This window comes from Filobasidium floriforme (genome assembly GCF_021052385.1).
Source record: "Filobasidium floriforme strain CBS 6241 chromosome Unknown HD553scaffold_4, whole genome shotgun sequence".
Taxonomy (NCBI): domain Eukaryota; kingdom Fungi; phylum Basidiomycota; class Tremellomycetes; order Filobasidiales; family Filobasidiaceae; genus Filobasidium; species Filobasidium floriforme.
The window spans coordinates 1,000,706-1,025,758 of record NW_025763625.1 but is presented as its reverse complement, the minus strand read 5'-3'; the positions used below and the strand labels follow the sequence as shown (position 1 = coordinate 1,025,758).

The following is a 25,053-nucleotide window of genomic DNA, read 5'->3' as shown; positions in this document are numbered from 1 at the left end:
CAACCACACATGCACATGCTGCACTCGCACTACCTGATAACCGGTATATCGGTATATACATACGAACACAACCATACAACAACCTCGCCTTCCCCTTAACTGCATACAACACCACATCACACTACAGACAACATCCAACATGGTCCGAGACAAAGTCATCATCGATACCGAGCAAGTCATGACCCCCCTCCACCTTGCCTGCCGTTCGTACTGGTCGAAAGCTAACCTGTAGCTCGTTGCGTCTGTTCGGACATGTGACTGTAGTCCTGGTGTGGACGACGTCCTCGCTATCCTCCTCGCCTTGGCATCGGTAAATACCATCTCCTGCACTTTGCACCTACTATGCACATACTGACATCTAACCTTTTATCGATCATGATCGGCAACAGCCAGAGCTGGACGTCCGAGCCCTAACAATCACCTTCGGGAACACCCTCGCTCCCTCAGCCTACCAAAACACCCTGAAACTCTTCGCTTGTCTCTCCCGAGAGTTCGCTGCGAACCCCTCTGCGGAGACGAGATACGCGGGGAACCTGATCCCTGCAGAGAGGGAAGGGGGGAAGAAGCTCGTATTGGCGCTCGGGGCGGAGGGGCCGGTCGGTGGGGAGAGGGATTTGGCAGCTTATTTCGTGAGTACCTTACCCATCAACCCTTCAGAGTTCTCTTGGTTGGGCTTCCTTTGTGAACATCTCTTCCCCCCCCCCCCCCCCGGGAAAATTGCTGAACCTCCTTCCTCACTGTTCTGTTCTGTTCTGCTTCCACACTCGCCCTTTCACGACGACGCCCTCATCGCAGCACGGGACAGACGGTCTATCCAACATCTCCCAGACCCACCCTCATTTCACCCCACCGCCCCTCCCTACCTCCGGGGCTACGCACGATTACCTGGACATCGAGGAGAAGAAGCCTGGGTACGAGGTCATGCTCGATATCTTGAGGAGCGAGGAGGAGGGGACGGTGAGGATCATCGCTTTGGGGCCACGTAAGTCCGAGATCCTTGGGGGTCAAGATGAGATCGTCTGCTTTTCCCCTCCCTCTTGCCTATACTTTTCCCTATACAATTCTCTTATACCTCTAACAACAATGATTCGATGCTGATTTCCTCCTCTGATATATCTGTAGTGAGCAACGTCGCCCTAGCCTACCGGGCCGACCCAGAGACGTTTAAACGAGTTCGAGAGGTCGTCTGGATGGGCGGAGCGCTGGATGTTCCGGGGAATACGTCGCCTACGGCCGAGTTTAATTGTTTTGCCGATCCTGTGAGTTGCCGGAGGAGGTCTTGGTCGTCAGACCCTTTGACGGCGAGATGGGATGGGATGCGGAAATAGGGGTAAAACAGGGTGAAAGCTGATTATGTTGCCGTCGATATCAACTCGATCACAGTACGCAGCTCAGGAAGTCGTCGAAGCCGTCACCTCGGGCGCGTTCACCCTGACGATGTGTCCGCTGGATATCACCACCCCGCATACCATCCACTTTGACAAGCTCATCCACGACGTCGAAGCTGGCGGAAAGACCCAGGAACAGCCCCTGAAGGAATTCATCTCGGCCATGCTCATCCGCGTAAGAGGGTTGATGAAGTCGTTCAACTTGCCAGACGCGATGGAGATGCACGATCCGATGGCCGTGTGGTACGTGATCGCTACGGTCGGTACGGATCCTCGAGTTCGGGTTGGCGGACAAAAGACTGGTAAAAGCGCGGGCTGGCCGGAAGGGTGGGAGGGTGTCAAGAGGGTGTTCGCGGTGGAGAGGAAGGGAGAGTTGTCCAGGGGGATGTGTGTTGTCGATCGACGGTGAGTCCCTGCTAAGGCTGGATAGCCAACAATCCTAGTCTCCATCTCGCACAAACTCACCACTGACCTCGCGCAAATATCCGTGTACATGTTTGTAGGGGCACGGGCGAACAACACTTCATCCGGACCGAAGGCGATTTCTCTTCCGGCAACAACGACATCAAGAGCAACGAGTCATCGAGCGTCGTCGTTGGGGAGACGTCTGAGCCTGCTCCTTGGGTGGTCAGCAGGACCCCTGGGAGCGACGTTTTGGAGGAGATGTTGTTGGCCAGGGTGTTTGGGGCCTAGACGTTCAGAGTAGAGCAGAGTAGAGTGGGTTGAGGGGTTGTATGGTTGTATGGGGGTAATGTAGGATGTGCAAGTGAAACGCATAGCATACAGCGTGAGATGTCGCAGGGTGGTACAGGGTGGCGATGGCGCGTTTTGGCAAGTGATTCGGAATGCAAGAGTGAGATTCGGACCGGGGCGATGGGTGGCGTAATCAGCATTATTTACTTCCGAACCAGAGAGCAGGCGGGGGAGAGAGGGGAGTGGGTTTGCGGAAGTAAAATGTCGCCATCGAGCGAGGGAGGGTGAGTGAGATTTGGAAAAGATCACAGAGTCGCGGTCGGTCAGCGTACAAGGTCAGCCAATCGATCGATTCATAACTCTCGAAAATAACAAGGCGACCCACATCGAAACAACCATCGTCCTTCCTGACTTTTAGATTGCAACTCTCTTGTTCAAGTCTGTCTGTACTACTGGTCCGCAATACGCTTCGACCATGACCCTCGTTCAATCCGACCTCCCTACGTCCACCACGGACAACCCTCCCGCCCGACCCGACATCAAGCCCAACACCCCCCGGGCCACGCCTTACAAGACCGAACCCGAATCCTCCCTCCCTGCCAAACCTGACCCGACGACAGAGAATGACCCTACGATCTCCAACGGACCTACCATGGTCAACGTCTCTGGTCCTCACCCTCCGACTCCGGATTTCAAGATCGCCAAGGGCGCTCAGGTAGGGGATGTCGGGTACTTTGACCAGCTGTTGGCTAGGTCTGCGGTCCATCCGAAATCCCAGGCTGGGGATCGGGTCGACGCCTGTGCGTTGGACGTCGTCGAGCTTTTGGCCTTGCAGAACAGTTCGAGCGTCTGGGTGTTTGATGATGCCAAGCAGGTCGGGTTCGGAGCCAAGGTGTTGAAATGGGCCGAAGACGAGAGGGAGACGACGACCGAGGTGGTCGAGCTGCAAACCCGAGCTGGAGCCGGGTCGGGTCTCGCTGGGTTCTTGAGCTCTGCCAACAAGCGGGCCGCGAAAGGTGGCGTGACTAGCATCATCGCCACGTCGGCCACTTTGCCCCTCTTGTTGCCCGTCCTCGATCAGTTGCCTGCAGGTGGTAACGGGAACAAGATCGTCATCCACCTCGCGACTACTACCATCGCCGAGGAAACTCTGCGTTTCACCGACTCGCTGGACAAGGTCGTCCCCCAACTCCCCTCCATCCCGACCGACAAGTTCTCCGTCGTCTTGTCTTCGACCCCTACCGATATCGTCCAGACGACCGCCTCGGCTTACAGCACTCACAACGATCGTAACGTCATCAACATTGTGGAATCGACGTTCGCCGGACGACAGATCGTCGACTCGCTCGAAGTCCCCAAGGTGCCCACCGTCCACCCCGCTCCCGCTTTCGTCCCGTACGGATCCGTCGCGCAGGCTTCGCAAGTCTTGCTCGTCCTCGCTGGCCACGTTGCCAACCAGCTCGTCGCCGCCTTGTCCGCCGGCAAGACCTCGTCGACGGCCATCGTCGTCCTTCACTCGTGGGACCATGCTACGGGCTTGCACAAGCTCATCCCGGGGAACTCGACCTCGCAAAAGTTGTACCTCGTCAACGAGTCCGAATCCGCCCGACTCGTCTTGAAGGAAACCGTCCTCTCGGCGTTGTACGACCCTCAAGGGTCTTCGTCCAAGGTCGTCTTCCCCTGCATCCGATCGATCGTGGTTCCTGCCGACCAGGACGCCGTCGAGGTCGTCAACAAGGCTTTGCTCGGTGCGTTCGCCTCCAAGGCTTCGAAGCAGGACGATCAGGTCAAGACGATCTCGTTCTACACCAGCCAGACCGAACCTCTTCCCGAGCTCCTCGCACAGCTCTTTGGGGCTAGCAGTTCGTTGTCGACCTCGTTGGACAGGTTCGGATCGAGCGTCGCCCAGGGTGTCAAGTCGGTCCTCAACCTCCGACCTGGCGCTTCCGCCAAGGGCAAGACCTCGACCCCTGCCCGACCCGTCGTCGTCCAAGGTGAACAGAGCGACGTGGTCTGGATCACCGAGCCGCAGATCATCAAGCAAAACGACGTCTTTTCCTCGTTGAAGCGCAAGTCGCTCGTCGTCCTCGTCGTCCCCTGGGCCGAGGTCGAGGTGGCCAGCAAGCTCTCCCGGTCCGACCGAGAGGCCATCAAGTCGAAGGACGCCCGCGTGTTCCTTCTGTCTCCTACGGAGAACCCGGTCGTCCAGCAGGTGGCATTCTTGATGATGTACACTAGCACCAAGATGTTGTCCGAAGAGATCAAGTCGGTCTTGAGCGCTTATTACGAGGGCAACTTGTCCAGGGAGGCCATCGAGGAGGCTCAGGCGAACTTGACCGAGGTGGCCGACGTGCAAGAGTGGGAGACCGAGGTCCCCGCCGGCGAAGAGGGCAAGAAGGAAGAGGTCGAGAAGAGCGCTTGGGAGTGGGACGCCGTCCATGGCAAGACCGGGATCGTGGATACCCACACCGAGGGGAAACCTCAACGTGGAGATTGGGCGCTGGCGGCCAAGCACTTTTTGTTCAAGGAAGCCTTTGAATACGGTCCCGCAATCGAGAGTGATGAAGAGCTCAAGGAAAAGGCCATCCTCGACCTCCGACCGAGCTTGGAGGACAAGACCTACCTGGTCAAGGTCTCCGAGAACCGTCGATTGACCCCGGAGACGTACGACCGAAACGTCTTCCACATCGCCTTTGACACGACGGGTACGGGGCTCAAGTACGAGGTCGGAGAGGCGCTCGGGATCCACGGGTGGAACGACGCCGACGAGGTCAGGGAGTTTATCGAGTGGTACGGTCTGGACGCCGACGAGCTCGTCAGCGTGCCCAGTCCGCACGATAACGGCGCGACCTACGAGACGAGGACGGTCTTCCAGCTCATGCAGCAGAACCTGGACGTCTTTGGGAAACCGGGCAAGAGTTTCTACGCCTCGCTCGCCGCTTTGGCCAAGAACAAGAACGAGGAGAGGACGTTGCGTTTCATCGCCGCCCCCGAGGGTGTGGCCTTGTTCAAAAAGATGAGCGAGGTCGAGACGGTCACTTTTGCCGACGTCTTGAGACAGTTCAAATCCGCCCGACCGTCGATCGAAGAGCTCGTAGGATTGATCCCCGAGATCAAGCCTCGACACTACTCCATCGCCTCGTCCAACGCCGCCGTCGGTGACTTGGTCGAGCTCTTGATCGTCACCGTCGACTGGGCCACCCCGAGCGGGACTCCGAGGTACGGTCAGTGTACCCGATACCTCGCCGGTCTCCCCGTCGGCGCCGAGGTCACCGTCTCGATCAAGCCCAGTGTGATGAAGTTGCCCCCTCTCGACACCCAGCCGATCATCATGGCCGGTCTCGGAACGGGTGCAGCGCCTTTCAGGGCGTTCATCCAGCATCGAGCTTGGCAGAAGAGCCAGGGGATCGAGGTCGGTCCTCTGGTCTACTACTTTGGTTCCCGTTATAGGTCTCAGGAATATCTCTACGTAAGTCGACACGGGGGATCTGTGCTAGTGCTGAATAGCCTCGTACTGATGTTCCACCTCGATCTGTTTTGTAAACACCACAGGGAGAGGAGATCGAGGCCTACATCGCCGGAGGCATCATCACCCACGCCGGTCTTGCCTTTTCGCGTGACGGCAAGGAGAAATCTTACATTCAGCACAAGATGGGTCAAGACAAGGCCATGCTCGCCAAGATGCTCACTGCGGAAAAGGACGCCGAAAAGGCCTACTTTTACCTGTGTGGACCGACCTGGCCTGTTCCCGATGTCTACGAGGCGCTCGTCGGTTCGTTGACTGAGAACGCTGGCAAGTCGAGGGAGGCTGCCGAGGAGTACATGGACGAGCTCAAGGAGGCCGAGCGATACGTGCTCGAGGTGTACTAGATGGGGTCGTGTTGCCAGGGTTGTACGGTAGATTCAGTTTGCATTATTGGTCATCGTCGTTGATATGGATGGCATGTTTACGATGTGGAAAATCGCTTTCGGTCGACGACGAGTCTCTGGTCGAAACCTTAATTCGGGTCGTGTCTCAGATCAAAAGTTCGGTCATCACCGATCGAGAGATTGAGCGAATTCATCTTGATTGCCCATTCGATGTTCGGTAATCCGGTGCATGCAACGCTCACGCCTGCAATTGATCACTGTCAAAAGTGTCCAGTGTGCCGAGAGGATCTTTACATCATGGCTACGACGCTACCAAGCAGAGCCGAGCTCGAAAAGCTGAAGCTTCCCGATCTCAAGAAGCTTTGCAAGGAGGTGTGTTCTGATCGACCGCCATTTCGCAAATCTCAGCTTACACAAGATCATTGCTGTTCGATCAGCACAACATTACAGCATACAGTAAACTGAACAAGAAGGATCTGATCGACAAGGTCGCATCCGCTTTGAGCTTGATCACTCCATCATCATCAGCCCCATCGACAACGACGAATGCGCAACCTGCCATTAACCTCGCCGCAACATCTTCCAACGTAAGCGTCGTTCGTGAGGCTTCCATACAGTCTCCTTGCACAGAAACACTTCCGAAGTCAGCTGCAAAGGATGCGGCTCCACCTTCGAAGACCTCTCATGCCGCTTCGGCGGATACCCCAGCTCGTACTGAAGATAGAAGCTCGGGAGCACGTCAAAGCAGATCGTCAGATACGCCTGCCCATCAGGATCAGACGTCGCAATCAAACAGATCAAATATTACGGCTAGTACTGCCAGCGGTCTCCCCGAAAACCCGTCCATCAATGGAATACAGCCTCAGACGGCTTCAAGGCTGCCCCCATCGAGGGGTGCTTCGCGCATCACAACAATCGCTTCGCTTGCCAACAATACATCTACTGCTCACTTGGTACCTTTTCAATCGCAACCACCCTCCAACATTGCCTCTAATTCCGTCGCTCAACTCAATCCGAACGATCTTCTGTCTGCCCCGACACACAAACCGCCGGCCAAAGGGAGACCGAAACGCCAGCTGATCGAGATGACCGAGGAGAACTTTGCCGAGCTAGAACGTCTGAAACGACAAAAGACTTCTGCGAAAGTCCGGGTCAGGGCAAACAATGTGAGTAGCGAGATTTAAACTGGGATAAAGACTTTACCGGCCATACTGACGATCGTTTATCATCTGTGTATGTGAATTCGAACTCCAGAGTCAGACGAGCGCACAGAGCAGTCAGGCGGTGCAGAGGAATGTATCGACGCTCAGTATCCACAGCGTCAACCCCGAACCCTCGACTCAGAGGACTGCGTTACCATCGCCTGTTCAGGCGCCTAGTACACCATCTCAACTACGAAGCAGAGAAACTTCTCGCCTTGGACTACCGCCGTCCCATCTTGAACAACCGTCTCGGATCAACGGGGCTTCTCAAATCCAATCTTCGTCCTATACAAAACAACCGTCTCAGGTGGGACAACCGTCTCAAGTTGGATCGTCATCTTCTCATACCGGACAACCGTCTCAGGTTCAAGAATCATCTTCCTCAACCTTCGCTCCTTCACCTTCGGCGCAATCTATCCGCACAGAATCTGCGAGAAGCGCCTTTAAAGCGCCTGCTCCCTCAAGAAACCGCGTCACAAGCTCGAAGACAGCGACGTGTAATCAAGAATCCACTGAAACGTTCAGCGACACTGGACCAGCGGTACAATCGATCAGAACAGCGCCGGATGTCCCCGCTGCTAGCGCATCTAATGCCCGGTCTGAACCAGCTTCACTCCAGGCCGCAAAACCCGCTGCCGTACAACCTCGGCCAATCGAAGTCAATATCCCTGTGACCCCATCCATCGTTAGAGGTAGACCGAAACTTCCACCGAAAATCAAACCGAAAGCTACCGCGAGTCAGAAAGAAAGGCTCAGAGCGGTGATCCAGAGCGTGTCCGCAAAACCGACTTCGAAATTCAAACCGCTCCAGATCGTACGTCCACCGGTGCAGAAGGCGAAACAAGCGGATCCGCCAGTGCTTGTTACGGTCGCCCTGGCCGAAAAGCCTCTCGAGATCCCAGCGGGCGCATCAAAATCGGAGATCGAAAAGATCATCAAGGCTTCCTTTGTCGAAAGGCTCTACCGCGCCAACAAGGCTGCTGCTGGACGACCCGTTCTCGCTGACGATATGGCCTTTGACGGTCTGTCAACTAACATGCTCGATGGAACTCAAGCCGCAGAAAACTTGAACGTCGCCATACGTTTCGTCGTAGCGCGCTTGCATACTCGATTCCAACTCGGAGAATGGCAAGATCCGGTCGGGTTTGCTCCGGTGCAACACGTACAGAAGCTGTGCGATGGGATCTGGGTAGTGGAGACGAACGAATTCATGGTCAACCAATTAAAGCCCGAGCTAGAGGCAAACGCTACCTCAACGAAAACGAAAACAAAAGCCAAAGGTCGAGGTAAAGCCAAGGTCAAGGTCACACCGGAAGTAACGACCCCGGATGTCCCGTCAATCGTCCGCTACCTGATAGTAGGCGAGACCGGCGATGTCATCTCTAGATTCGAACAACCGCTCGACCTATTTACGCCGTCCGCCATCACGCTCAATAACTTCGGTCTGAGACCTGATTGGCAAGCTTACCTCGAGAGCAAGACCGACATTTCCCGCTGTCCCTCAACAAGCGCGGTGTTACTGGATCGCGTTAGGACGAAACACGAAGAAGACTTTTCGCAAGGCATCGCGCGAATCTGGCTCAAACGGATGGAAGCTAATCTCGACGCCGATGTCGTCAGAGTGGCGAAGCGATACGTGTTGAGTAACGTGGCACTGAATAGGTGAGAGGAGTTCGGTTACCGATGATGACGATGGATAGCTAGCTGATTTTCGAACCGCATTTGCAGTATAAGCGGGGAATTGCTATCGACTATGCAGATGGATGCGATCTGGGCCGGAAAGGCAGGAGCTGAAGTGAAACCAAAAGTCTGGAACACGGTTTCGCTATTTCTGCCAGAGTGAGCACGCTCTGCAATGAAGAAGTATCAGCAACCCTAGCGCTCACAATAACGACACTTTATTACAGATCGCATCAAGTGGAATTAGTGAGCTTCAACATCACGACGAACGGCAAACGATACGAGCTCCATCCCTCCATCGCCGTCGTAGCCCGAAAGACCAGCGAAGACCTGGTTCTGCGCATGACCGGTCAAGTCATAGGCAATGTCGATCAAGGCGTCTCGGAGCTATACAAGCACGTACTGGGTTGTGACGATCGAGGCGTCGCAGTAAGCCATATGGAAGCGGAAAAGTTGGCGGAAAATTTCTGGCGAGGATTCAATAAGGTGCCGAGAGACTAAGGGCCAACATGATACACAATTGGTCGGAATCGCATAATTTCACATAGATGTCTATTATTACACAGCATTGAGATGCATGTCGAAATGTCCATTCTCTCATCGATTTACTTTTTCTGCGATTCAACAACCTTGCCATCGAGCTTCTTGGCGACCTAAGAAAAGCCGGAAGACGGGCTTGTCAGTCATAGATAGGGACCGGTCGAACTAGGTCGAGCATAATACTCACTTCCTCCCCGATTTCCCTGATTCGCGCTTCGTCCAGGCCGATCAGGGAGACATGCACACCTGTGAATCAGGCTCACATCTCGGTCAGCATCACTACCCTGCCTCTGTAGTCGGCATTCGACTTACCCTTGTACAGCATGGGGTACGACCCAACCCTAATCCCGTTCTTCCTCTCTACAAAAGGGACCGTATCAGTTCATACCCATCAGGACACAAAGACCGCAAACGCTTACCTCGTTGATGCAATTCGGTCAGATACGGTGCAAGCGAGCTCTCGGGCATGTTGGTAAAGACCAACAGTCGGAAAGGTTTTGCCGAATCGGGCGGGAGGGGGAGGTAAGGCGTAAGCGAGAGGAGGAGGTTTTCGAACAAGGACGGGATACCGGGGAAGATACAGAGCTGTCGTCACAACAGAATTTATCAGCCTTCGTCAGACATCGAGAGGATTATACGTGAAGCATGATATAGGCTCACCTTGCCACCGAGACGGACGACCGGGACCCACTTGTCCTCGGCAACAAAGATACACTCGGCCCCCTTACCGGTAGGCAGCTGGGCCATCCTCTCCCTCGCCGTCCTCTGCTCGGCATCTTGAGCGTTCGGGTCCATCCCACGAGCTACCATCCCAGCGTGCATCCTTTTGACGGTCTCCTGATTCAGCTCGAGAGGAAGGTTGAAAGCCTTGGCCATGGACGGGTAGGTAATATCGTCCTGCTCACATGGTTAACGATTTTAGCTCATTATTTCACATCAAGCTGAACGTTGCTGGTTGTTGCCGGACTCACATGAGTAGGTCCAATCCCACCCGAACAGACGACGAAATCGTACTTCTCGGTCATCCTCCTGGCAGCTTCCACGATCTCTTCCTCATCATCGGCGATGACCTCGATCTTCTTGAGCTCGATCCCGAGGTCGAAACATTGTTTGGCGAAGAAGTTGCTGTTCGAGTCGCTGTCTCGATTGAAAAGGAAAAGCATTTAGTATGGATGTTACGTGTTTTCGTCGTGACATGACCTGACGTACCGGGTCTTGCCGTTCAAGACTTCGTCTCTATCGGTTATGAGCGACAATCTCAATCAGCACCTACTGAGGAATCATGACGAATCCTACCGCCGGAGCTCACCCGATGATCAAACAACCTGCGGTCTTGATATACTTTCCCTCACCTAAAGGCTGTGAGTTTCCCTCGACGGGAGTCACAGGGAAATTGATCTGTCCCGGTTGGGCGGTGGACGACGACATGCTACGATGGTGTTGTTGAGCGATGAACCTGGGAAGGCACGAGCGGGAGCTTGAGCTGGATTTGATGAATGAGCTGACGAGTGGTGAGCGGAACAGCGAGAGTCTGCTCCACATGAAGGTTGCCGAGTCTGTGACTAAAGGAGATCAGGGTCTAGGTATGAAGGGGACGGAAAGGATGCTCAAGGTTGCGGTTGAGGTACCTATATCACCACCATGATCCCATATTCCCGCTGCACGATCGATCGGTTCCGCGTCATCGCAATTGCTCCCGAACGTTTGAGACCCACCCCGATGTTATACCCTGGCCTGTGAACACAGTACGACGGGGATGTGGACCACATCTGCTAGCGAAATTGCAAAGTGGCATGTAGGCGCTAGGTCAGGTCCATCGATGCAACCTATCTTGCACGTCGTTGTCCGCAGCAGGCTCAAGCTCAAACACCGCGTCAAACGACAGGCCCATAACATGCTGGTTGGCAGGCAGTTCTGTTTAGAATGTGCACAGTCGGAAATGGAAAGATTACTTGTTGACGATCATGTTGATGATGTAGATGTCGTCAAATATGCACAGGCCATGCGTAAAGCTAAGACTCGAGCTAGGAAGGCAAACGAGGCGGAGACCGGCAAAGGCAAGAGCAGCAACAAAGACGAAGACGCAGACGATAAGAATGGGGTAAAGCCCTCGGACGATGACGAAGAGGTAAAGCCCTTAAAGGCGATTGGCACAGAGCCAGCAGTCAAGTCAAGGGTTGAAATCACGTCGGGATACAAGTCCATGTTGCTGGTCCCGTTCTTCATCCATGTCACCGTGTTCCAATGTTGTTCAAGATATTCCATTGCAAAGCGAGGTTGAACGACTCCGAAACTGTGTTGCTCGGATTTTGCAGGTTTCGAAGTCGGTGTTGCAGACCGCGAGTACTGTATATGAAGGCCTGGATGATGAGCGAGATGATGACAAGCGATTCATAGTGGTATGACATATCGTCTGTGACATAAAATACAAAGCCAAGGATGAAGCAGGACCTTAGGCCGTCTTCTGCTTCTTCTGGGCCGGCTCGCCATCGCTCCCGCCGTCGACATCCATCGCGTCGTCATCGCTATCTTCGATCGTCTCCTTGCTCTTCGCCTTGTCTTTATCGGCCTTGCCCTTCTCCTTCGTCGCAGCCGCCTTACTCGATCCATTTGTTGGGGCAGCAACAGGAGCAGCAACTGCCTTTTTCTTTCCGCCAGCGGCCTTCTTCTTTTTGGCCGCCTCGACCATGTCGTCTGTCACGTCACTCTCGGCACCGCCATCGTCGTCGCTGTCGTTGTCGGTATCCTCTGGCGAGCTGGGTGCCGACTCGTCATCAAAGTCCCCGTCATCTTCTGCATGATTCACAAGTTATTCAGTGATCCGTGAACAGAGTTCGAAAGTTCGTTCTCGATCGTCAATCCAGACTTACCGGAATCCTCATCCTCATCCCCTTCGCGTCTGCCCTGACTCTTGGTCTTGCCCCGTCGGTCCTCATCACTATCGTCCAGCTCTTCCTCCGACCCCAGATCCAAAGCCTCCAAGGCCCTCCTCGAAGTGTCCTCCCCGATCTCATGGACCCTGACCTTCTTGCTCGTCAGGTACTCCTTGACGTGCTTGTACTCGTCCTTGTTGACCGAGGTAAAGGTGTGTTCCAGCTCAGTCGAAAGCTTAACGGTAATGTCGAACGATCGGAGCACCCCGGCGACCCTATCAACAACAATACATGATGAATTGTGAGTCCATGTTGTTACATGTCAGTGAAATGGGGCGTCTATTCGACTCACCTCGAGATGTTGGCCTTTGTGATCCTGTTGTAATCTACCAAGATCGGCGTCTTGGCGACGAACAGCATCGACTTGTCCAAAAAGTGCAACTCTCCCTGCATCGCCTTGACGTTACACTTGATACACCCGAGATCGGCCGAGCTAAACAGATCGGAGGATCAGGTACAGTTCAAAGCATTTGGTTCAATGGGCGAGAGCGGCTCACCTTCGGAAATCGCCTGGACCCGTGATGGGCTTCTTAGCTAACCGTTTGAAGAGGACAGACGTAATCTCGTAAGTAGGTGCTGAATAGCTCTTGGCCATTCCAGGATAATCCTTCTCGATCTTTTCGCTAGAAAGCCGGGCCAGACCAGGTCAGTGGGACACGAAGAATAGGCAACAAGGGTGAAAGGATCCGTAAACCCACTCTTCGATGTTGAGCTCGACGTCAATCTCTTCTGAAACGTCCCATTGCATGATCAACCAAGGATACTTGGTCTGGCCCTGTCGAAGAGGAGGATCCAGCCCGACCTATCAAGCAGCAATGACCCACCCCAAACGACGTATAAGCATGACTCGAATTACTACTAAGCCGGCACGAGCTGACGAGATACTCACAATAAGTTGCTGATACATCTGGTCCGCTCGGGGCAGCAAGAACTGTCGGTGGATGTGCTTGTAGAGCACCTTGTAGTCGTACGTCTTTCCGTGCAGCCGCAAATGTTCCTCGTGCATCTCGATCTCGTATCGTCCTCTACAAGACCCGGCAACAAAAACACCCCAATATCAGCATCAAGCAGATCTTTGCGGCAAACGACTTTCCCGACTAACCTCGGGGTAACGACGGAAACGTCGACAAACGAAGCGATAGCATCCCCAGCCTGTTCTCCAAGTTCAGCCTGATCCATGATCGTCTTGTGGAACAATTCCGCCGCGCTGATCTCGTTGCCATCGGAATCCAGAGCCGCATCGTCCGGGTCAACCTCTTCGTCCTCTTCGTCACCCGACGCTTGAGACCCTGCACGGCTCTTCTTCCCCGATCCGCGTTGAGGAATGTAAAACCTCATCTCGACGAGCTCGTCGGCGGGTCTTTCGGGTTTTACACCAGGCGGGGTGGGGACAACAGGAGGAGGGTTGAAATCGAGGGCGACCTCGTTCTTGCCTGCCATGTTCGAATTGGAGATCGAGGTCAAGGGAATCTCGAACGAGACTCGTTGTTGAACCAGGAAAGCTAGGTCGTTGGCTGCTCAGATATGAAGTCAAGCCGAGTGGCAGTAAAACATTAGCTCTGACTAGATCTTTGCAAAGTCATCGATTGGATGACAAATAACTTACCTCTTACATCCATCTTGCCCCAGTTCCAACCTTTCACACTGACGTCCTTGTGCTCCAGCTCAATCTCCCCATTTGTCACTCCATGAATCGCCTTTTTCGCGATATCGAAGTCCTGCCTCACACAACCGCATTGACACGACAGATCAGCTCCGATGGGACACTCATGGCACCTCGTCCAGCAGAGGGGGTTCCATGGAGGGACTTACGGCTCCCTTGAGGTTATCGAACCTATGCCTTGTCCCTTCCTTCCGCGGGTCTTTAGGGTCCACTAGGGTGATCCTCAGCTCATAACCTCTTGCCACCCTGTATCCCGTCAGCCATCATCCAGTCATTCACCAACCAAGCCAAGACAACGCTATCAGCCACGATACCGTATTGTATAATATCATTGAGGGTGTAGCAGAACGCACCTCTGCCACTGGGCCGCCTTGATCTCCCTGCCTGCGAAGGTCACTACGGGTTCCCTCTCGTCCGTGCATTTCCACCCGAGTCCAGTGTCCAGGATCCTCAATTCTTCAAGTGACAGATACCAAAGCCACCACAAATATGATGAGCTTCCTAAGCAATTTCAGAGCCACGGTATATGGGAGAGCTTACGACCGGAAGTTCGAGAGCCCTGATGATACACTATTTCCTCGCCGCGAAACAAGAAGCATACCGTATCAGCTCCAGCTGTCCTAGGGATGAACGATGAGGCTCGTTGTGATTTCGGGCTGACTCACCATCGTGCATGTCCAAAAGCTTCTTTCCGCTCGACATGGTGGCAAAGCAACTCTCTCTAGAAGTGTGAAGGTGGTTGTAGGTGATTCGGCCTTCCTCTCAACGAGTGTTTTCAAAGTTGTTCTTTAGGCGGCGAATGCTGCTTCGAGAGTGGATCGACTTCGTTCTTTTTTTCCAGCAGGACTTCGTTGACCAAAGAAAAAGAAGTGAATATATGAAGAATGCGTCTGCTCTATACCTTGCTTTGACTTTACGGACCAGGAGAAGAGGGTTAGGTATGTACGGTCTGATAGCACGACCTGCTTGCTCCCTTCCTCGAAATCGCGTCGACCTCGAACGCGTAAGTTGCGCCTTTTTCGCAATTTAGCTGCAGCTGCATCCCATCATCAAGCTCTTCAGCTACTAGCTACTTCTACCTATCCCCCCTGTCTTCCTCATCAACCCTCTTTACGAGCCACTACAACTAGCAACTAGCCAGCTCAGTCCTTGCAACGCCATGTCTTTCCCACTCGAAGGCCCTCATGCGGCCGATACCCTCCCTTTGAGACCGGACGAACCCGCTCCCAATGCGTTCGTCTCGGGATTGCAATCGGCGCTCATGATCTCCCATCGACCGCCCAAGAACCCCGTACTAAAATGGATCTGGAAGAAGAGGTGAGCGTCGGGTGGCATATTTTCCGGGTCGTAAAGTATCAGTGGTTTCGTTGTGCTGATGAAACGATCGATGTGGTTCCGGCGGAATGCCTTGCGGGTTTTGTTTTGATTCTGATCGACCAGGATGATGCTGGAATCGACCTTCTGCCTGATCATGCTGAACCTTTGGGAAAAAGTACTCGTTAGTAAGTAAACCTCACGCTATCCTCCTAAAGTTTACCGTTCCCCATGTACCACATGCTGACACCACCCTCGTCTCGGTCATACCCCGTACCTCTTTTCGCGCATCACAGTGTCCATCGTCGGCCTCTTCTTCGTCCTCATCTACATCTCCATCGTAAACTACCTCCCCTCTTACCTCCACTTTCTTCGAAACCGGATCGCCTATTACGTCTTTGGGGACGAGTCTGTCCCGCTCTTCAACGACGTCTGGGGTTGGATCTCTAAAGCTGGTACTACGGCCGGAGCCGGGACGGAAGCGTTGGGAAGGAACGTCAGCACGGCGGCGGGAGTGGTCTTGGGTACGGGGACGACCAAGGCGGTCGAGGTGGTCGTCACCGGTCGAACGGAGCTGTGATGCCATCCACGCCCTTCTTCTTCTCGATCCAACATCTCCATCTTCACTATCATTCGCCATCATCATTTCCGGTCTTCGAATCATTCGCCCATCTACCAGCAGACACAATACGATACGAACGGCTCGACCCCACGCATAGAGATTGCCGATTCATAACAGCGACGGCGACAATAATCAGCCTCGAATTCGAGCCTCATCCGCAAATCAGACAGAATTCGATCAGCTTGTATACACCTTCTAAATCATCATCTCCCCCGCACTCGCAAACGCCAACGGGTCTGATGGACTCGTCCCCGCCGTCATCGATATGTTATATACCTATAATACAGATCCACTTCCAGGGCCGGTCGTCATTCTGCCCACATGCTCTTTGTTTCGTCTCATCGTGAATCGTCAACTCGGTTCGCGAAATTCGGCGTGATCTTGACTCGATCCTCCTCCGTGCGGGAAAGATCCTCTGGCCTCTGTGTGACCTCGGCTCGAGTTAATCAGGCTTGTTTGCCTACGAACTCGATCTTCAACGGGTTATTCTGCGAAACATACGAAAGTGCGGTTTCAGTACAAGATCAAAATTGTTCATGCTACGATCTATCCGGGACCTACGGTAATACGCAACGTTCCCGTGAAAGCTTTAGATTCCCCAAGAAACGAGCGAGCCCCGGACGAGCATCAGTCACAGTATCGACCAAAGTAACTTGTCTTTGGATCAGCTTACTCCCCACCGGCGGATTCTTTGTCAAATCCTTGTCTGTCTGCGCGGTAGCTAGCAGCTGAAAGGCCTTTCCTTGGGTTGTCTCGCAAATGATGTCTATCGGACAAGAAGATCCTGAGGGTGGAGCTGTATGCGGCAGGTGGGAGATGGAAGAAGCGCAAGAGAAAAGAGATGAAGGAGTTAGTACGGTCTGAACAAGACGTTCAGATTCAATGTAGAACGAGGAGGAACGATTGATAAGAGACCGACCTGGTTTAGCCGGAGCTGCAGGCTGTCCAGAACAGATGTTCACGTCAGCCAATCCAAAGGTTCTCGCATGAGCGCTTGGATATGCTTACTTGAGATTTCTCGAATGCCATAATCTCGAACCTTTTCGTAGCATAAACAGCCGCCTTTAGCTCCGAGGAGTGAGGAACGATATAGCGATGGTAGACTGACCGTACGACCTGTCTGCCTGCTATACAATATTGGTAGGAAGCATCGTCCGCGCTGGTATCAATAACGGGGTGGTCAGAATTCGTGGACATATTGTACAGAACAGGTAGTGCTGGTGAGAAGATGAGATGGGTGACCGCCCTACTCACATGTATAAAGTATCCTGACCCTTGTCCATATACGACTGCAACCAAGGCGGGATATCCTTCACAGCCAACCGTGGGACGAACGTGTTCGGAATCTCGAAACACTGAACGGCCGCCTGTTGAGCCTTGTCAAAATTCGGTGGAAGGGCGATGATGGCTTCCTTTCCCCCACCGACCATGATGGCCATCCTCGCTGGTGCAGGTGGGCCCGCAGGAGCAGCCGGTTTCTTGGGTTCGGCAGGGGGTTGAGGAGGTGGGCGAGGTGGCTGGAATGGATTGAAGCCGGTGTGGTAGAACATGTCGGGAAGTTGAAGATTCGTTGTGAGAATCCGTTTTGAGATTGTTGCAGACGTGATGGGGCGATGTGATCAAGGTCCACCGCCACCGCCCTTCTTCCTAATTCTGCGTGGACAGCTAGGAGACCAACCGCCGAGTAGACCTGGCCGGGTCATCGATCCGACAAAACGATAGAGCTCATCGATCATCGCACAGTATGCCATCAAGGATACGACAAGGATCCCCATGACGCCCATGTCTCCCCATCTTACTTTTCGATGCACCTTTGACCTTTTTGTCCATCAGTTTTCTCGCGCGGTCACGTGCTCAGATTCGGGGGGCAACCTGAAACGCGAAACACGACGAAAGATCGAATCACCGGAACATGCCCCGCAATCGATACGCACATTTGTATTCAGGATGAACAACGGTTTAAGTGGTCTACATAGAGTCGCAAGGATAACTGGTCCAAGGACTGGGCCTCAAATCAGCTGGATGAGGCCCCCTTTACCTACCACTGATTACCCCTTATAAGCACGAACGTCAAGCCGGGCGCAAACATCTCGCTAATCGGAGGCGACCACATCAGGTCAGGTCGCGATCACGATGATTGCGAGTGAAGTAATCGCGACATGTGAGAAAACGAGAAAGGAGATGTCGATTACGCCATTCTTTCATCGTGTCATAGCCACGATCCGACTTGATGATGTTGTCAAACCACGTGGGACCGATAGATCAAAAGCCTTTGAATATGACGCCATTGTCACATGAAACGACACACTGTTGCCGTGATCTTAGTACGTTACCATGTCGTTCCTTTGTGCTAGTATGGTGAAATACACCTGGACAAGCTACAACCTGGAGGCTGGTGGTCTATACTGGTCCTTCGGCCATATATATATATATACCGCCCCCTTCTGGTACCAATCAGACGAGCTATTGGATAAAGCTCAAAGGATCTCCATCCCCTTCCCAGCGGTAATCGCAAGTCTGCCTACAACACACCCTCGTTCGGAAAGATGTCCAGCCACAGTAATAACAATGACAACCTTGCAGAAAGCTTGAGCCGGGAGAACGACTCAGCCGAGTTCCTCAGTGGTTTATTCACATACGACCCCAACTCGGCTTCATTACTCAGTGAATATCTTGCGACACAATGGGAACAAGCTTTTGGTACGCAGTATCCGTCGCCCAGCGACGAGATCTGCGGTGAAGATCCTGAGAATTGGACCGAAGTTAGCGCTGAGCCGGAAGGTCAATCCTTAGGAGGCGAATCGTCCATACTTGGGGCTTCGCAAGACTCACACGCAGCGAGCCCCTCAGACGAGTCTCCGCAGCCTGATCCCGATGGAGATGTTCCGGATAATTCTCGTCTTCGAGTGATTCAGTACTGCAATCCTGCATCCCATGCAAAGTTTCTCCGATCGCCCAGTGCACCAAAAATAGTCGGCATCGAGCGTATGACACAGGAAGACCTCATGGCAAGCATCATCAAATTTCCTCAAACTTATGGGAGCCTTCATACGTTGAAAAGATACTCTGCGTGGGCAGCCGAGCAAGCAGGCCCCAGTGTCAAAAAGGAAGACATCTGTCCGAATTGCTTCTGGAAATACAATATCTACTATCGCGAACGTGCGTCATCAAAGAGCTTGACTTGTCGTTGTGAGAAGCAGCGCAAGGGATATAAGAGGAAGAGAAACCGTCACGACACCAGACCCACTCTCAAGTCTCTAGCGGCATTCGAGGCTAGACTAAGAGCTTAGAGTGCCTAGTGAAAGACGGTTTCTGAAAGGTGGCATCCATGGTACCCAAGTGATTCGGCGTCTTGTAGTACACAGTACATAGATGTATCTCGAACGGACGTAATTATACTGCGGCGATCCATCATCCTAGATCTGGATCTCGGACGTACCTTGTGACGTCAAAATCTGTAAATTTTGGGAACTTGTTGATAACTGAGCTTCCGGCAATGGTCGAGCGCGACGAGAGTAACAGACAGAAGCGGGGTAAGATATGGTCTTGCTATGTACCCATACACTGGCCATCGCTGCTATGCGCTCGCGAAAGTGACTCCTTTGTCTGTTTCACGAGGACCATTCTGGCGTGGCACTGCGGAGGACAAAGGAATAGCGCGGACACAACGAAGTCGATTCATGTCGTGATCGCATTGAGTGGGCACCCTACATGCGCAGTCGCGCTCCTTTCGACTCGACCCCGTGAACGCTGCCAGCTATCGGCTACCAGAGCCACCGATTTTAATCAAGAGCGTTCAAATGTGGCACGCCATCATCTTATCTTATCTGCATTCATAGCTGAGGTCGTAGGGCGGTAACATGGTGTTCCATTGTGCTGCGATGGCGAAATCTACCTGGTCACTTGACGAGCCAGACTGAGAAGCCTAACGGTACCTACTAGTTCTGTAGATGGATGATGCTACTCGATTATAGCAATAGAGGAAACTCACGGGCAAAACTAGAGGAAACTTCCATCTTACGTATTGCCACTGAACATTCCCTTTGCATCACCGAATACGATCTTATCTTTGGACAATTTGAACAACAACTCTAAAGAAAGATGGACGACGCTAGCCATGCCTACGAACGGTCGAGTGCTTTCACCCTAGACAACTTGCCCTCTGGGTCAATACTCCTCGAAGGGGGAAAGTCGGCTTTGTTGCCAGATTCAACAATGGTGCGAAAAAAGGAGAAAGATGGCAAGGTATACTGGACCGACGACTACAGCGCTGAGGCGGCTGAGGCCATGCTCAAGGCATCGTCCTACAATCTCGACGATGGTGAAATATACCACCCAGCGAGCATATCAACTCAAGGGAATCCTGCTGTAGAAGCTTGGCTCGGAAATCTAGGCAAGTCCGAACAGAAATCGTCCCAACAGGAAGCGTCTGCTTCGTATGGGTATCCAGCCGATCGGTCTGCCATTCCGATTTCGGCCAATGCCTCTTGGACTAATCCTTTCAATATTCAGGAGTTCGAGCCGCAGTCGTTTTACAATCACGACTATGTGGTAACATCTCATCAAAGGGGCGAGTCGTCTGAAGCGTTCCCTGGTACCAAGGAGTGGACTGAGGAGGAACCCCCCTGGAATCCGAATTCTCAGCAGCAATCGCCTGATGTCGTTGGGAAATACGTCGAGCTGCCGCCCGCTCCGGCCATGCCGAATCCCATGAGAATACCGTATTGCAGTCTGCAATCACATGCCCAGTATCTTGTCTCAGATGCTGGGCCATCCACAATGGGGATCAGAGGACGATCTGTAGAATTTGCTGAGGAGAAGTTGAACTCGATGCATGATGTCTATGGTGGACCCAAAGTCATACGGTGGTATGGAAAGTGGGCGGCCGAGCAAGCAGGGGTGAAATACAAGCCCATCTGTCAGAAATGTTACATCGCTCACCGAGACTACTTCTTCCAAGGCGGGAAATACGAAGGAACTTGTTACTGTAATCCGGATCCTACTGCTGGCCAGGACGAGATGTAGAGGTTCCAAAAGTTTCGTTAAGCATTCAGTATCATACACGGTTCCGTCTGTAGGAGAGGGCACGACACGAAGAATTCGTTTGTGACTCGCTTTGTTGAGATGACGTTTGCACTTGAGTAGGAGGAGTTACGATTTAACCTAGAAGTCTTGTACCAATAGGAAATGTAGCTTTCCTTCATACGATTCAATGTGGTTGCTCGTTTCATGATGCCGACTCGTTTTCGGTCCGTGTTACTGAGAAGAGTGAAGGAAGATGTGCTACAGGCGCTGCAGACGACGGATACGAAAGCTCCGACGACTGGCACCTTGAAGCGTTACGAGGCAAGAATTCGAGGATCCAATACGTATCTTGGGCCGATCTGTCCTTCCTGCTTTGCGGCTTCCAAGAATTCTCTCGTCAGACGCAGGCCGAAAGACGCAAATCATCGCTGTGACAAGTCAGAAGCTCGGAATGACGCAAGGGCAAAGAGGAAGCGCGACTAGCAAGGAGAGATGGCGGATGATACGGTCGGAGGATTACGAGCTTGATAGCCTTGTATCAGTTGAATTGAAGATTTGATCGAAGGGAAGCTTTGTAAACCGTGCTCGTCCGAGAGATACATCTCAGTAGAATCAACTGATCTTGCAGTTGATCGATTCAACGCCACGATCGGGTCCTGGAACGCGCAAGGGAAGCAAGGGGCAGGGGCCTACTGTATGTACTGTATGGGCTTTGGGACCGCGATCTGATTGCTGAGCTCATGAGCTCTCGATATCATCGCTAGCGCGAACCGTCTCTCCCAACTGGTCTTGTAGCATGCCCGCTCCCTATCACTACAATCACAGACGACAGAAGCAGATGACTCCTGACGCCGTTCCTCGCACCTCGAGGCTGAGGGAGTGAGCTTGGGTCGAAACAGGTATTCTTTATCAAACTTCATACACGTAATAAGACTCGGCGTACAACCCTATTGAGCACACTCGGGACACCCACAAACAAGAAGAGGACAAGCGCTACAACGGGTGGTCCTTTACAATCGGCGGAGGCACATCGTCCTCGTCGTCCTTATCGACTGTAGCGAACCCGCTGTCCATGGTGAACCCTGCGGGACCGCTCGACACCTCGGTTCTCGACCGGTCCACCGTGAACGAGCGCTGTTGTTGTGGCGATTGCCGCACCCCAGCGGATTGAGGACTGAGGGGTTCATCGTCGTCCAGCTGTAAAGGACGGTTGGGATGAGGTTCGATAGCCTGGATGGCCAGCTTGGCTTCCTCCCAAGCTTTCAAGTTCTGCATGGTCGGCGCGGAATATCAGCATCCAGCATCACAACCCGCCTCGTGATAGTCGCACTCACAGCCTTGGCCCACTCGCGGTGAAGCTCGGCGATGGCCAGCGTCATGTCTCGCATATCAGCGACCTTTTGGCGCTGGAATCGGTCCAGATCAGCTTGTAACGTTTGACTGGCGTATTTGAGGTCCTGCGCTGCGGCCTGCAGCGAGTCTTCCAGCTGTAGACGAATCAGAGGCGTCAGGTCAAGCCGATCAACAAGCCCGCGTTTCGTTTCGACACCCACCTGCGAGATGTTATCCCTCGTTCTCCCGATGTTCGCCCGCCGAGTGGCTTCCGGGTCGACATCCATCATCCCCGACAGGCTATGCTTGACGGCGCTCAATAACCCATATCCACCGCCACCACCCTTCCGCTTGGTCGGAGTCCTCGGCAGTCCCGCAGGCGGATCGTCTGACAACCCCTGCCCGGGTTCACGGTACAAGCTCCCTCCAATGACGCTTTGGCCGGTCAAGACGCTCTGCCCCTGAGCCGGAGCCGAACCCACCCCGCTGGCCGTCAAGTTCCTCCCGCCGCTCTCAAGCGCCTCTTCCAATCGCCTCGACTCCTTTTCCGCCTTTTCGAGCACTTCGAGCTTTTCTCGTTGATGTTCCAGGGTACTCTGAACGAGTTCGTATTGGACGTGTTTCTGATGCCTGAACGAGAGGCGTTGTCGGATAATCACACCGTATTGAGCGTAGATGTGCAGAGGCTCCGTAGCGGATCGTTCCCAATGTTGCAGCTGCATCCAAACCCACTTGTTCAGCTTGAACGAACAGCCACATTCTCAAACTTTGACTCACCAACAACGCCGTACTCATGTGCTCGGCATCTATCGCCTGTCCAAACTTTTCCACGGCCTCTTGCACACCCCTCGTCCCCGCCCCGACGCCCTCTGTCAACTCCTTGGTAGCCCCATCATCCAAATCCAAGCTCAGCCCGTTGACGATCGCTCCCATCTCGCTGGCCCCGTGCGCTCGCTCTCCCCAGCGCTTGACGACCCTCCGATTGACACGTTCCATGACGCTCGAGAGGTGATGGGCAAACTTGTCGGTAAAGGCCTCCGAGTCCATGAACCTCCCGTCGGGGTGTTTCAACGGGGTGGCCGCGCTGACGTTGGGCAAGAGGTGATGAGCGATGTACGAGGGGGAAGCCGACGTATCCGGGGATCCTGGACCGGGACCGGGAGAAGGAGGTCCCGGTGCAGTGGTCTGCGTGACCGCCGAGGTCGGGTCTCGATCTTCACCGAGATCGTCCGTCGTGGCCGATTGTGAAGGCGAGGCGGGCGAGAAAGGTTGAGACGGCCTGATGGTCGGGTTGTAAGTCGGTGCGTGCAAGGGGTTCTTGGGCAACAGCGACAACGGCGGGGAATGCAAGACGTCGTTCTGCAAAGTGCACGTTCATACCCATGTTGGACCCTAATATCAGCTTCCGCTCAAAAACATCATCACATGCCTTTGGCGACTCACCCAACCAGAAACCCCATCCAAGAACCTATGAAACACATGTTCCCCACCCAAGATCGGATGCCTCCCCACCCTCCTCAAGAAATCCTCCAACGTCCTCATCCTCCTGGCAATCACCGTCGCGTCCTCCTTCGCCTTGCTCGACCCTTTCACAGCATAGTCCGTGAGGGACTGTTTGGAAGGGATCGGAGGGACGATGAGAACGGGGTAGAGCGCTTGGAGTGAAGTTCGGAGGGAGTCGAAGTGCGAGTACCGGTGGTGCGTCTCTCGGTTCTGTCGGCATCGTCGTCATATTAAAAGCGTCTCCATCAGTCACTATGCTCATGCGCGAATGGACGTCCACGGACTCACCCCGGTCCTGATCACATAAGTGATGTAGCTCGCTCTTCCTCCATCGTTCGTCTTGACAGCGTCGATGATCTGTATTGTCCCGTAGAGGATACGCAGTAAAAATAGCCGACGACCGGAGGTACATGTCGTTGTCAGATGAGAGAAGAGACATGTAGGCCAGCGGCATAAAGTGAGAAGGAAAGGGGACGATTAGGATGTACAAAAGAGATAAGAGCCGAGTAAGCTTCCCTCCCCAACGACAAACCGCATTATTCCGCTCGACACTCCGAATCCCCCCATCCCGTGCCATCTCGTCCCAGCTTCTAGAGGTTCTCGAACTCACCTCGATCCCCCCTCCCCTGACTTGCAACTCCTCGTCCATCGCACAACAAGCCTCTTCCTTGACCCGGGGTCCGACGTATGATTTGATCCCCGCGCCGGCGTTGGGGAATGACGGGCGGTAAGTCGGAGGAGGGGGGGAGGAGGCTGGTTTGTTAGGAGATTGAGATTGAGATTGGGATTGGGATCGGGATGTGAATTGAGGTTGAGAGTTGGAGTTAGTATTGGAAAAACCAGGTGCTTGAGAGTTGGACCACGGTCCGGATTCTTGGTTGGGTGTATCAACAGCCGGGTAGAGGTTCAACTGCGGGTACCCCGCCGTGATCCCCTTTACACCTTGGTCCTCGTCCTCGTCATCATTGTCATCCTCTCCGAATAGCTTCCCTCGTTCTCCTCCGAATCCTCTGGTAGTATTGGCGTTGGTGTTCGCGTTCGAAGGGTAGATGTCCAGCTCGGGGTAAGCCACCACCCCTGCTTGAGACCCTGATCCGGCCGGCTGTGTTGGGGGTAACATGCCTGATGACGAACCTCCCCCTTGAGTCGCTTGTTCGTCCCTAGAAGGAGCCGGCGAAGGGTCGGTAGAGAACGGGTTGGGTGGGTCGTCGTAAGTGTCCATGATGCAATGCGCGATGTCGATCGATGTGATGTTACGAGACGAGGTGGTCGCCCATGAATAGCTTGA

At 53.7% G+C, this 25,053-nt stretch overlaps 9 protein-coding genes across 9 annotated transcripts; 5 read left to right on the top strand and 4 right to left on the bottom strand.

Annotated features, from left to right (window-relative positions):
- Positions 1-48: 48 nt before the first annotated feature.
- On the top strand, positions 49-2,279 carry HD553DRAFT_281527 (Inosine/uridine-preferring nucleoside hydrolase domain-containing protein). Its single transcript, XM_046178133.1, has 7 exons — positions 49-171; positions 265-310; positions 390-629; positions 796-982; positions 1,123-1,259; positions 1,384-1,793; positions 1,892-2,279. The coding sequence occupies exons 1-7, from the start codon at positions 140-142 to the stop codon at positions 2,079-2,081; spliced, it is 1,242 nt and encodes a 413-aa protein (XP_046038980.1). The 5' UTR covers positions 49-139; the 3' UTR covers positions 2,082-2,279.
- A 158-nt stretch (positions 2,280-2,437) lies between these two features.
- Positions 2,438-6,034, top strand: HD553DRAFT_306727 (putative sulfite reductase). Its single transcript, XM_046179323.1, has 2 exons — positions 2,438-5,550; positions 5,634-6,034. Exons 1-2 carry the CDS (start codon positions 2,557-2,559, stop codon positions 5,949-5,951), a joined length of 3,312 nt encoding a protein of 1,103 aa, XP_046038979.1. The 5' UTR covers positions 2,438-2,556; the 3' UTR covers positions 5,952-6,034.
- A 2,563-nt stretch (positions 6,035-8,597) lies between these two features.
- On the top strand, positions 8,598-9,268 carry HD553DRAFT_257406 (uncharacterized protein; the record flags this gene model as incomplete). Its single annotated transcript, XM_046177368.1, has 3 exons — positions 8,598-8,815; positions 8,882-8,992; positions 9,061-9,268. Coding segments are annotated over 3 exons (537 nt in total), but the record flags the coding sequence as incomplete, so codon positions are not given.
- Positions 9,269-9,348: 80 nt separating this feature from the next.
- HD553DRAFT_306724 (MoaB/Mog domain-containing protein) lies at positions 9,349-10,976 on the bottom strand. The gene is made up of 8 exons (XM_046179322.1): positions 10,683-10,976; positions 10,583-10,609; positions 10,345-10,510; positions 10,034-10,270; positions 9,793-9,958; positions 9,686-9,733; positions 9,561-9,619; positions 9,349-9,486 (listed from the first exon to the last, which is right to left on the bottom strand). Exons 1-8 carry the CDS (start codon positions 10,913-10,915, stop codon positions 9,439-9,441), a joined length of 984 nt encoding a protein of 327 aa, XP_046038977.1. The 5' UTR covers positions 10,916-10,976; the 3' UTR covers positions 9,349-9,438.
- Positions 10,977-11,656: 680 nt separating this feature from the next.
- On the bottom strand, positions 11,657-14,931 carry HD553DRAFT_293175 (putative subunit of the heterodimeric FACT complex). The gene is made up of 12 exons (XM_046178425.1): positions 14,635-14,931; positions 14,510-14,539; positions 14,323-14,425; positions 14,119-14,215; positions 13,913-14,024; positions 13,409-13,820; positions 13,196-13,331; positions 13,005-13,108; positions 12,804-12,929; positions 12,599-12,739; positions 12,244-12,521; positions 11,657-12,166 (listed from the first exon to the last, which is right to left on the bottom strand). The coding sequence occupies exons 1-12, from the start codon at positions 14,669-14,671 to the stop codon at positions 11,826-11,828; spliced, it is 1,917 nt and encodes a 638-aa protein (XP_046038976.1). The 5' UTR covers positions 14,672-14,931; the 3' UTR covers positions 11,657-11,825.
- Positions 14,932-14,978: 47 nt separating this feature from the next.
- HD553DRAFT_306721 (uncharacterized protein) lies at positions 14,979-16,198 on the top strand. The gene is made up of 3 exons (XM_046179321.1): positions 14,979-15,286; positions 15,410-15,471; positions 15,580-16,198. Exons 1-3 carry the CDS (start codon positions 15,129-15,131, stop codon positions 15,861-15,863), a joined length of 504 nt encoding a protein of 167 aa, XP_046038975.1. The 5' UTR covers positions 14,979-15,128; the 3' UTR covers positions 15,864-16,198.
- Positions 16,199-17,455, bottom strand: HD553DRAFT_348406 (uncharacterized protein; the record flags this gene model as incomplete). Its single annotated transcript, XM_046183376.1, has 6 exons — positions 16,199-16,393; positions 16,467-16,492; positions 16,579-16,846; positions 16,914-16,944; positions 17,014-17,064; positions 17,160-17,455. The coding sequence occupies 6 exons, from the start codon at positions 17,453-17,455 to the stop codon at positions 16,352-16,354; spliced, it is 714 nt and encodes a 237-aa protein (XP_046038974.1). The 3' UTR covers positions 16,199-16,351.
- Positions 17,456-18,451: 996 nt separating this feature from the next.
- On the top strand, positions 18,452-20,930 carry HD553DRAFT_334081 (uncharacterized protein; the record flags this gene model as incomplete). The annotated part of the gene is made up of 2 exons (XM_046182127.1): positions 18,452-19,064; positions 20,113-20,930. The coding sequence occupies 2 exons, from the start codon at positions 18,452-18,454 to the stop codon at positions 20,928-20,930; spliced, it is 1,431 nt and encodes a 476-aa protein (XP_046038973.1).
- Positions 20,931-21,713: 783 nt separating this feature from the next.
- Positions 21,714-25,031, bottom strand: HD553DRAFT_306719 (uncharacterized protein). Its single transcript, XM_046179320.1, has 7 exons — positions 24,376-25,031; positions 24,054-24,122; positions 23,706-23,975; positions 23,040-23,621; positions 22,484-22,978; positions 22,265-22,417; positions 21,714-22,199 (listed from the first exon to the last, which is right to left on the bottom strand). The coding sequence occupies exons 1-7, from the start codon at positions 24,985-24,987 to the stop codon at positions 21,924-21,926; spliced, it is 2,457 nt and encodes an 818-aa protein (XP_046038972.1). The 5' UTR covers positions 24,988-25,031; the 3' UTR covers positions 21,714-21,923.
- Between the last annotated feature and the right edge of the window lie 22 nt (positions 25,032-25,053).

What these genes read in the sequence shown, in the direction of transcription:
- HD553DRAFT_306719 (XM_046179320.1), bottom strand. Translation starts at nt 24,987, where the DNA reads ATGGACACTTACGACGACCCACCCAACCCGTTCTCTACCGACCCTTCG. An exon ending in TCAGGGGAGGGGGGATCGAG is followed by an intron (nt 24,123 to 24,375) that starts GTGAGTTCGAGA and finishes GGGACAATACAG; the next exon opens with ATCATCGACGCTGTCAAGAC. An exon ending in CTTATGTGATCAGGACCGGG is followed by an intron (nt 23,976 to 24,053) that starts GTGAGTCCGTGG and finishes CGATGCCGACAG; the next exon opens with AACCGAGAGACGCACCACCG.
- HD553DRAFT_306727 (XM_046179323.1), top strand. Translation starts at nt 2,557, where the DNA reads ATGACCCTCGTTCAATCCGACCTCCCTACGTCCACCACGGACAACCCT. An exon ending in GGTCTCAGGAATATCTCTAC is followed by an intron (nt 5,551 to 5,633) that starts GTAAGTCGACAC and finishes TAAACACCACAG; the next exon opens with GGAGAGGAGATCGAGGCCTA.
- HD553DRAFT_293175 (XM_046178425.1), bottom strand. Translation starts at nt 14,671, where the DNA reads ATGTCGAGCGGAAAGAAGCTTTTGGACATGCACGATG. An exon ending in AAGGCGGCCCAGTGGCAGAG is followed by an intron (nt 14,216 to 14,322) that starts GTGCGTTCTGCT and finishes GACGGGATACAG; the next exon opens with GGTGGCAAGAGGTTATGAGC. An exon ending in ACAAAGGCCAACATCTCGAG is followed by an intron (nt 12,522 to 12,598) that starts GTGAGTCGAATA and finishes TGTTGTTGATAG; the next exon opens with GGTCGCCGGGGTGCTCCGAT.
- HD553DRAFT_281527 (XM_046178133.1), top strand. Translation starts at nt 140, where the DNA reads ATGGTCCGAGACAAAGTCATCATCGATACCGA. An exon ending in AAAGTCATCATCGATACCGA is followed by an intron (nt 172 to 264) that starts GCAAGTCATGAC and finishes ATGTGACTGTAG; the next exon opens with TCCTGGTGTGGACGACGTCC. An exon ending in GGGATTTGGCAGCTTATTTC is followed by an intron (nt 630 to 795) that starts GTGAGTACCTTA and finishes CCCTCATCGCAG; the next exon opens with CACGGGACAGACGGTCTATC.
- HD553DRAFT_306724 (XM_046179322.1), bottom strand. Translation starts at nt 10,915, where the DNA reads ATGTGGAGCAGACTCTCGCTGTTCCGCTCACCACTCGTCAGCTCATTC. An exon ending in GCAGGTTGTTTGATCATCGG is followed by an intron (nt 10,610 to 10,682) that starts GTGAGCTCCGGC and finishes CATAACCGATAG; the next exon opens with AGACGAAGTCTTGAACGGCA. An exon ending in TCGTCCGTCTCGGTGGCAAG is followed by an intron (nt 9,959 to 10,033) that starts GTGAGCCTATAT and finishes TTGTGACGACAG; the next exon opens with CTCTGTATCTTCCCCGGTAT.
- HD553DRAFT_306721 (XM_046179321.1), top strand. Translation starts at nt 15,129, where the DNA reads ATGTCTTTCCCACTCGAAGGCCCTCATGCGGCCGATACCCTCCCTTTG. An exon ending in AAATGGATCTGGAAGAAGAG is followed by an intron (nt 15,287 to 15,409) that starts GTGAGCGTCGGG and finishes CTGATCGACCAG; the next exon opens with GATGATGCTGGAATCGACCT. An exon ending in TTGGGAAAAAGTACTCGTTA is followed by an intron (nt 15,472 to 15,579) that starts GTAAGTAAACCT and finishes CGCGCATCACAG; the next exon opens with TGTCCATCGTCGGCCTCTTC.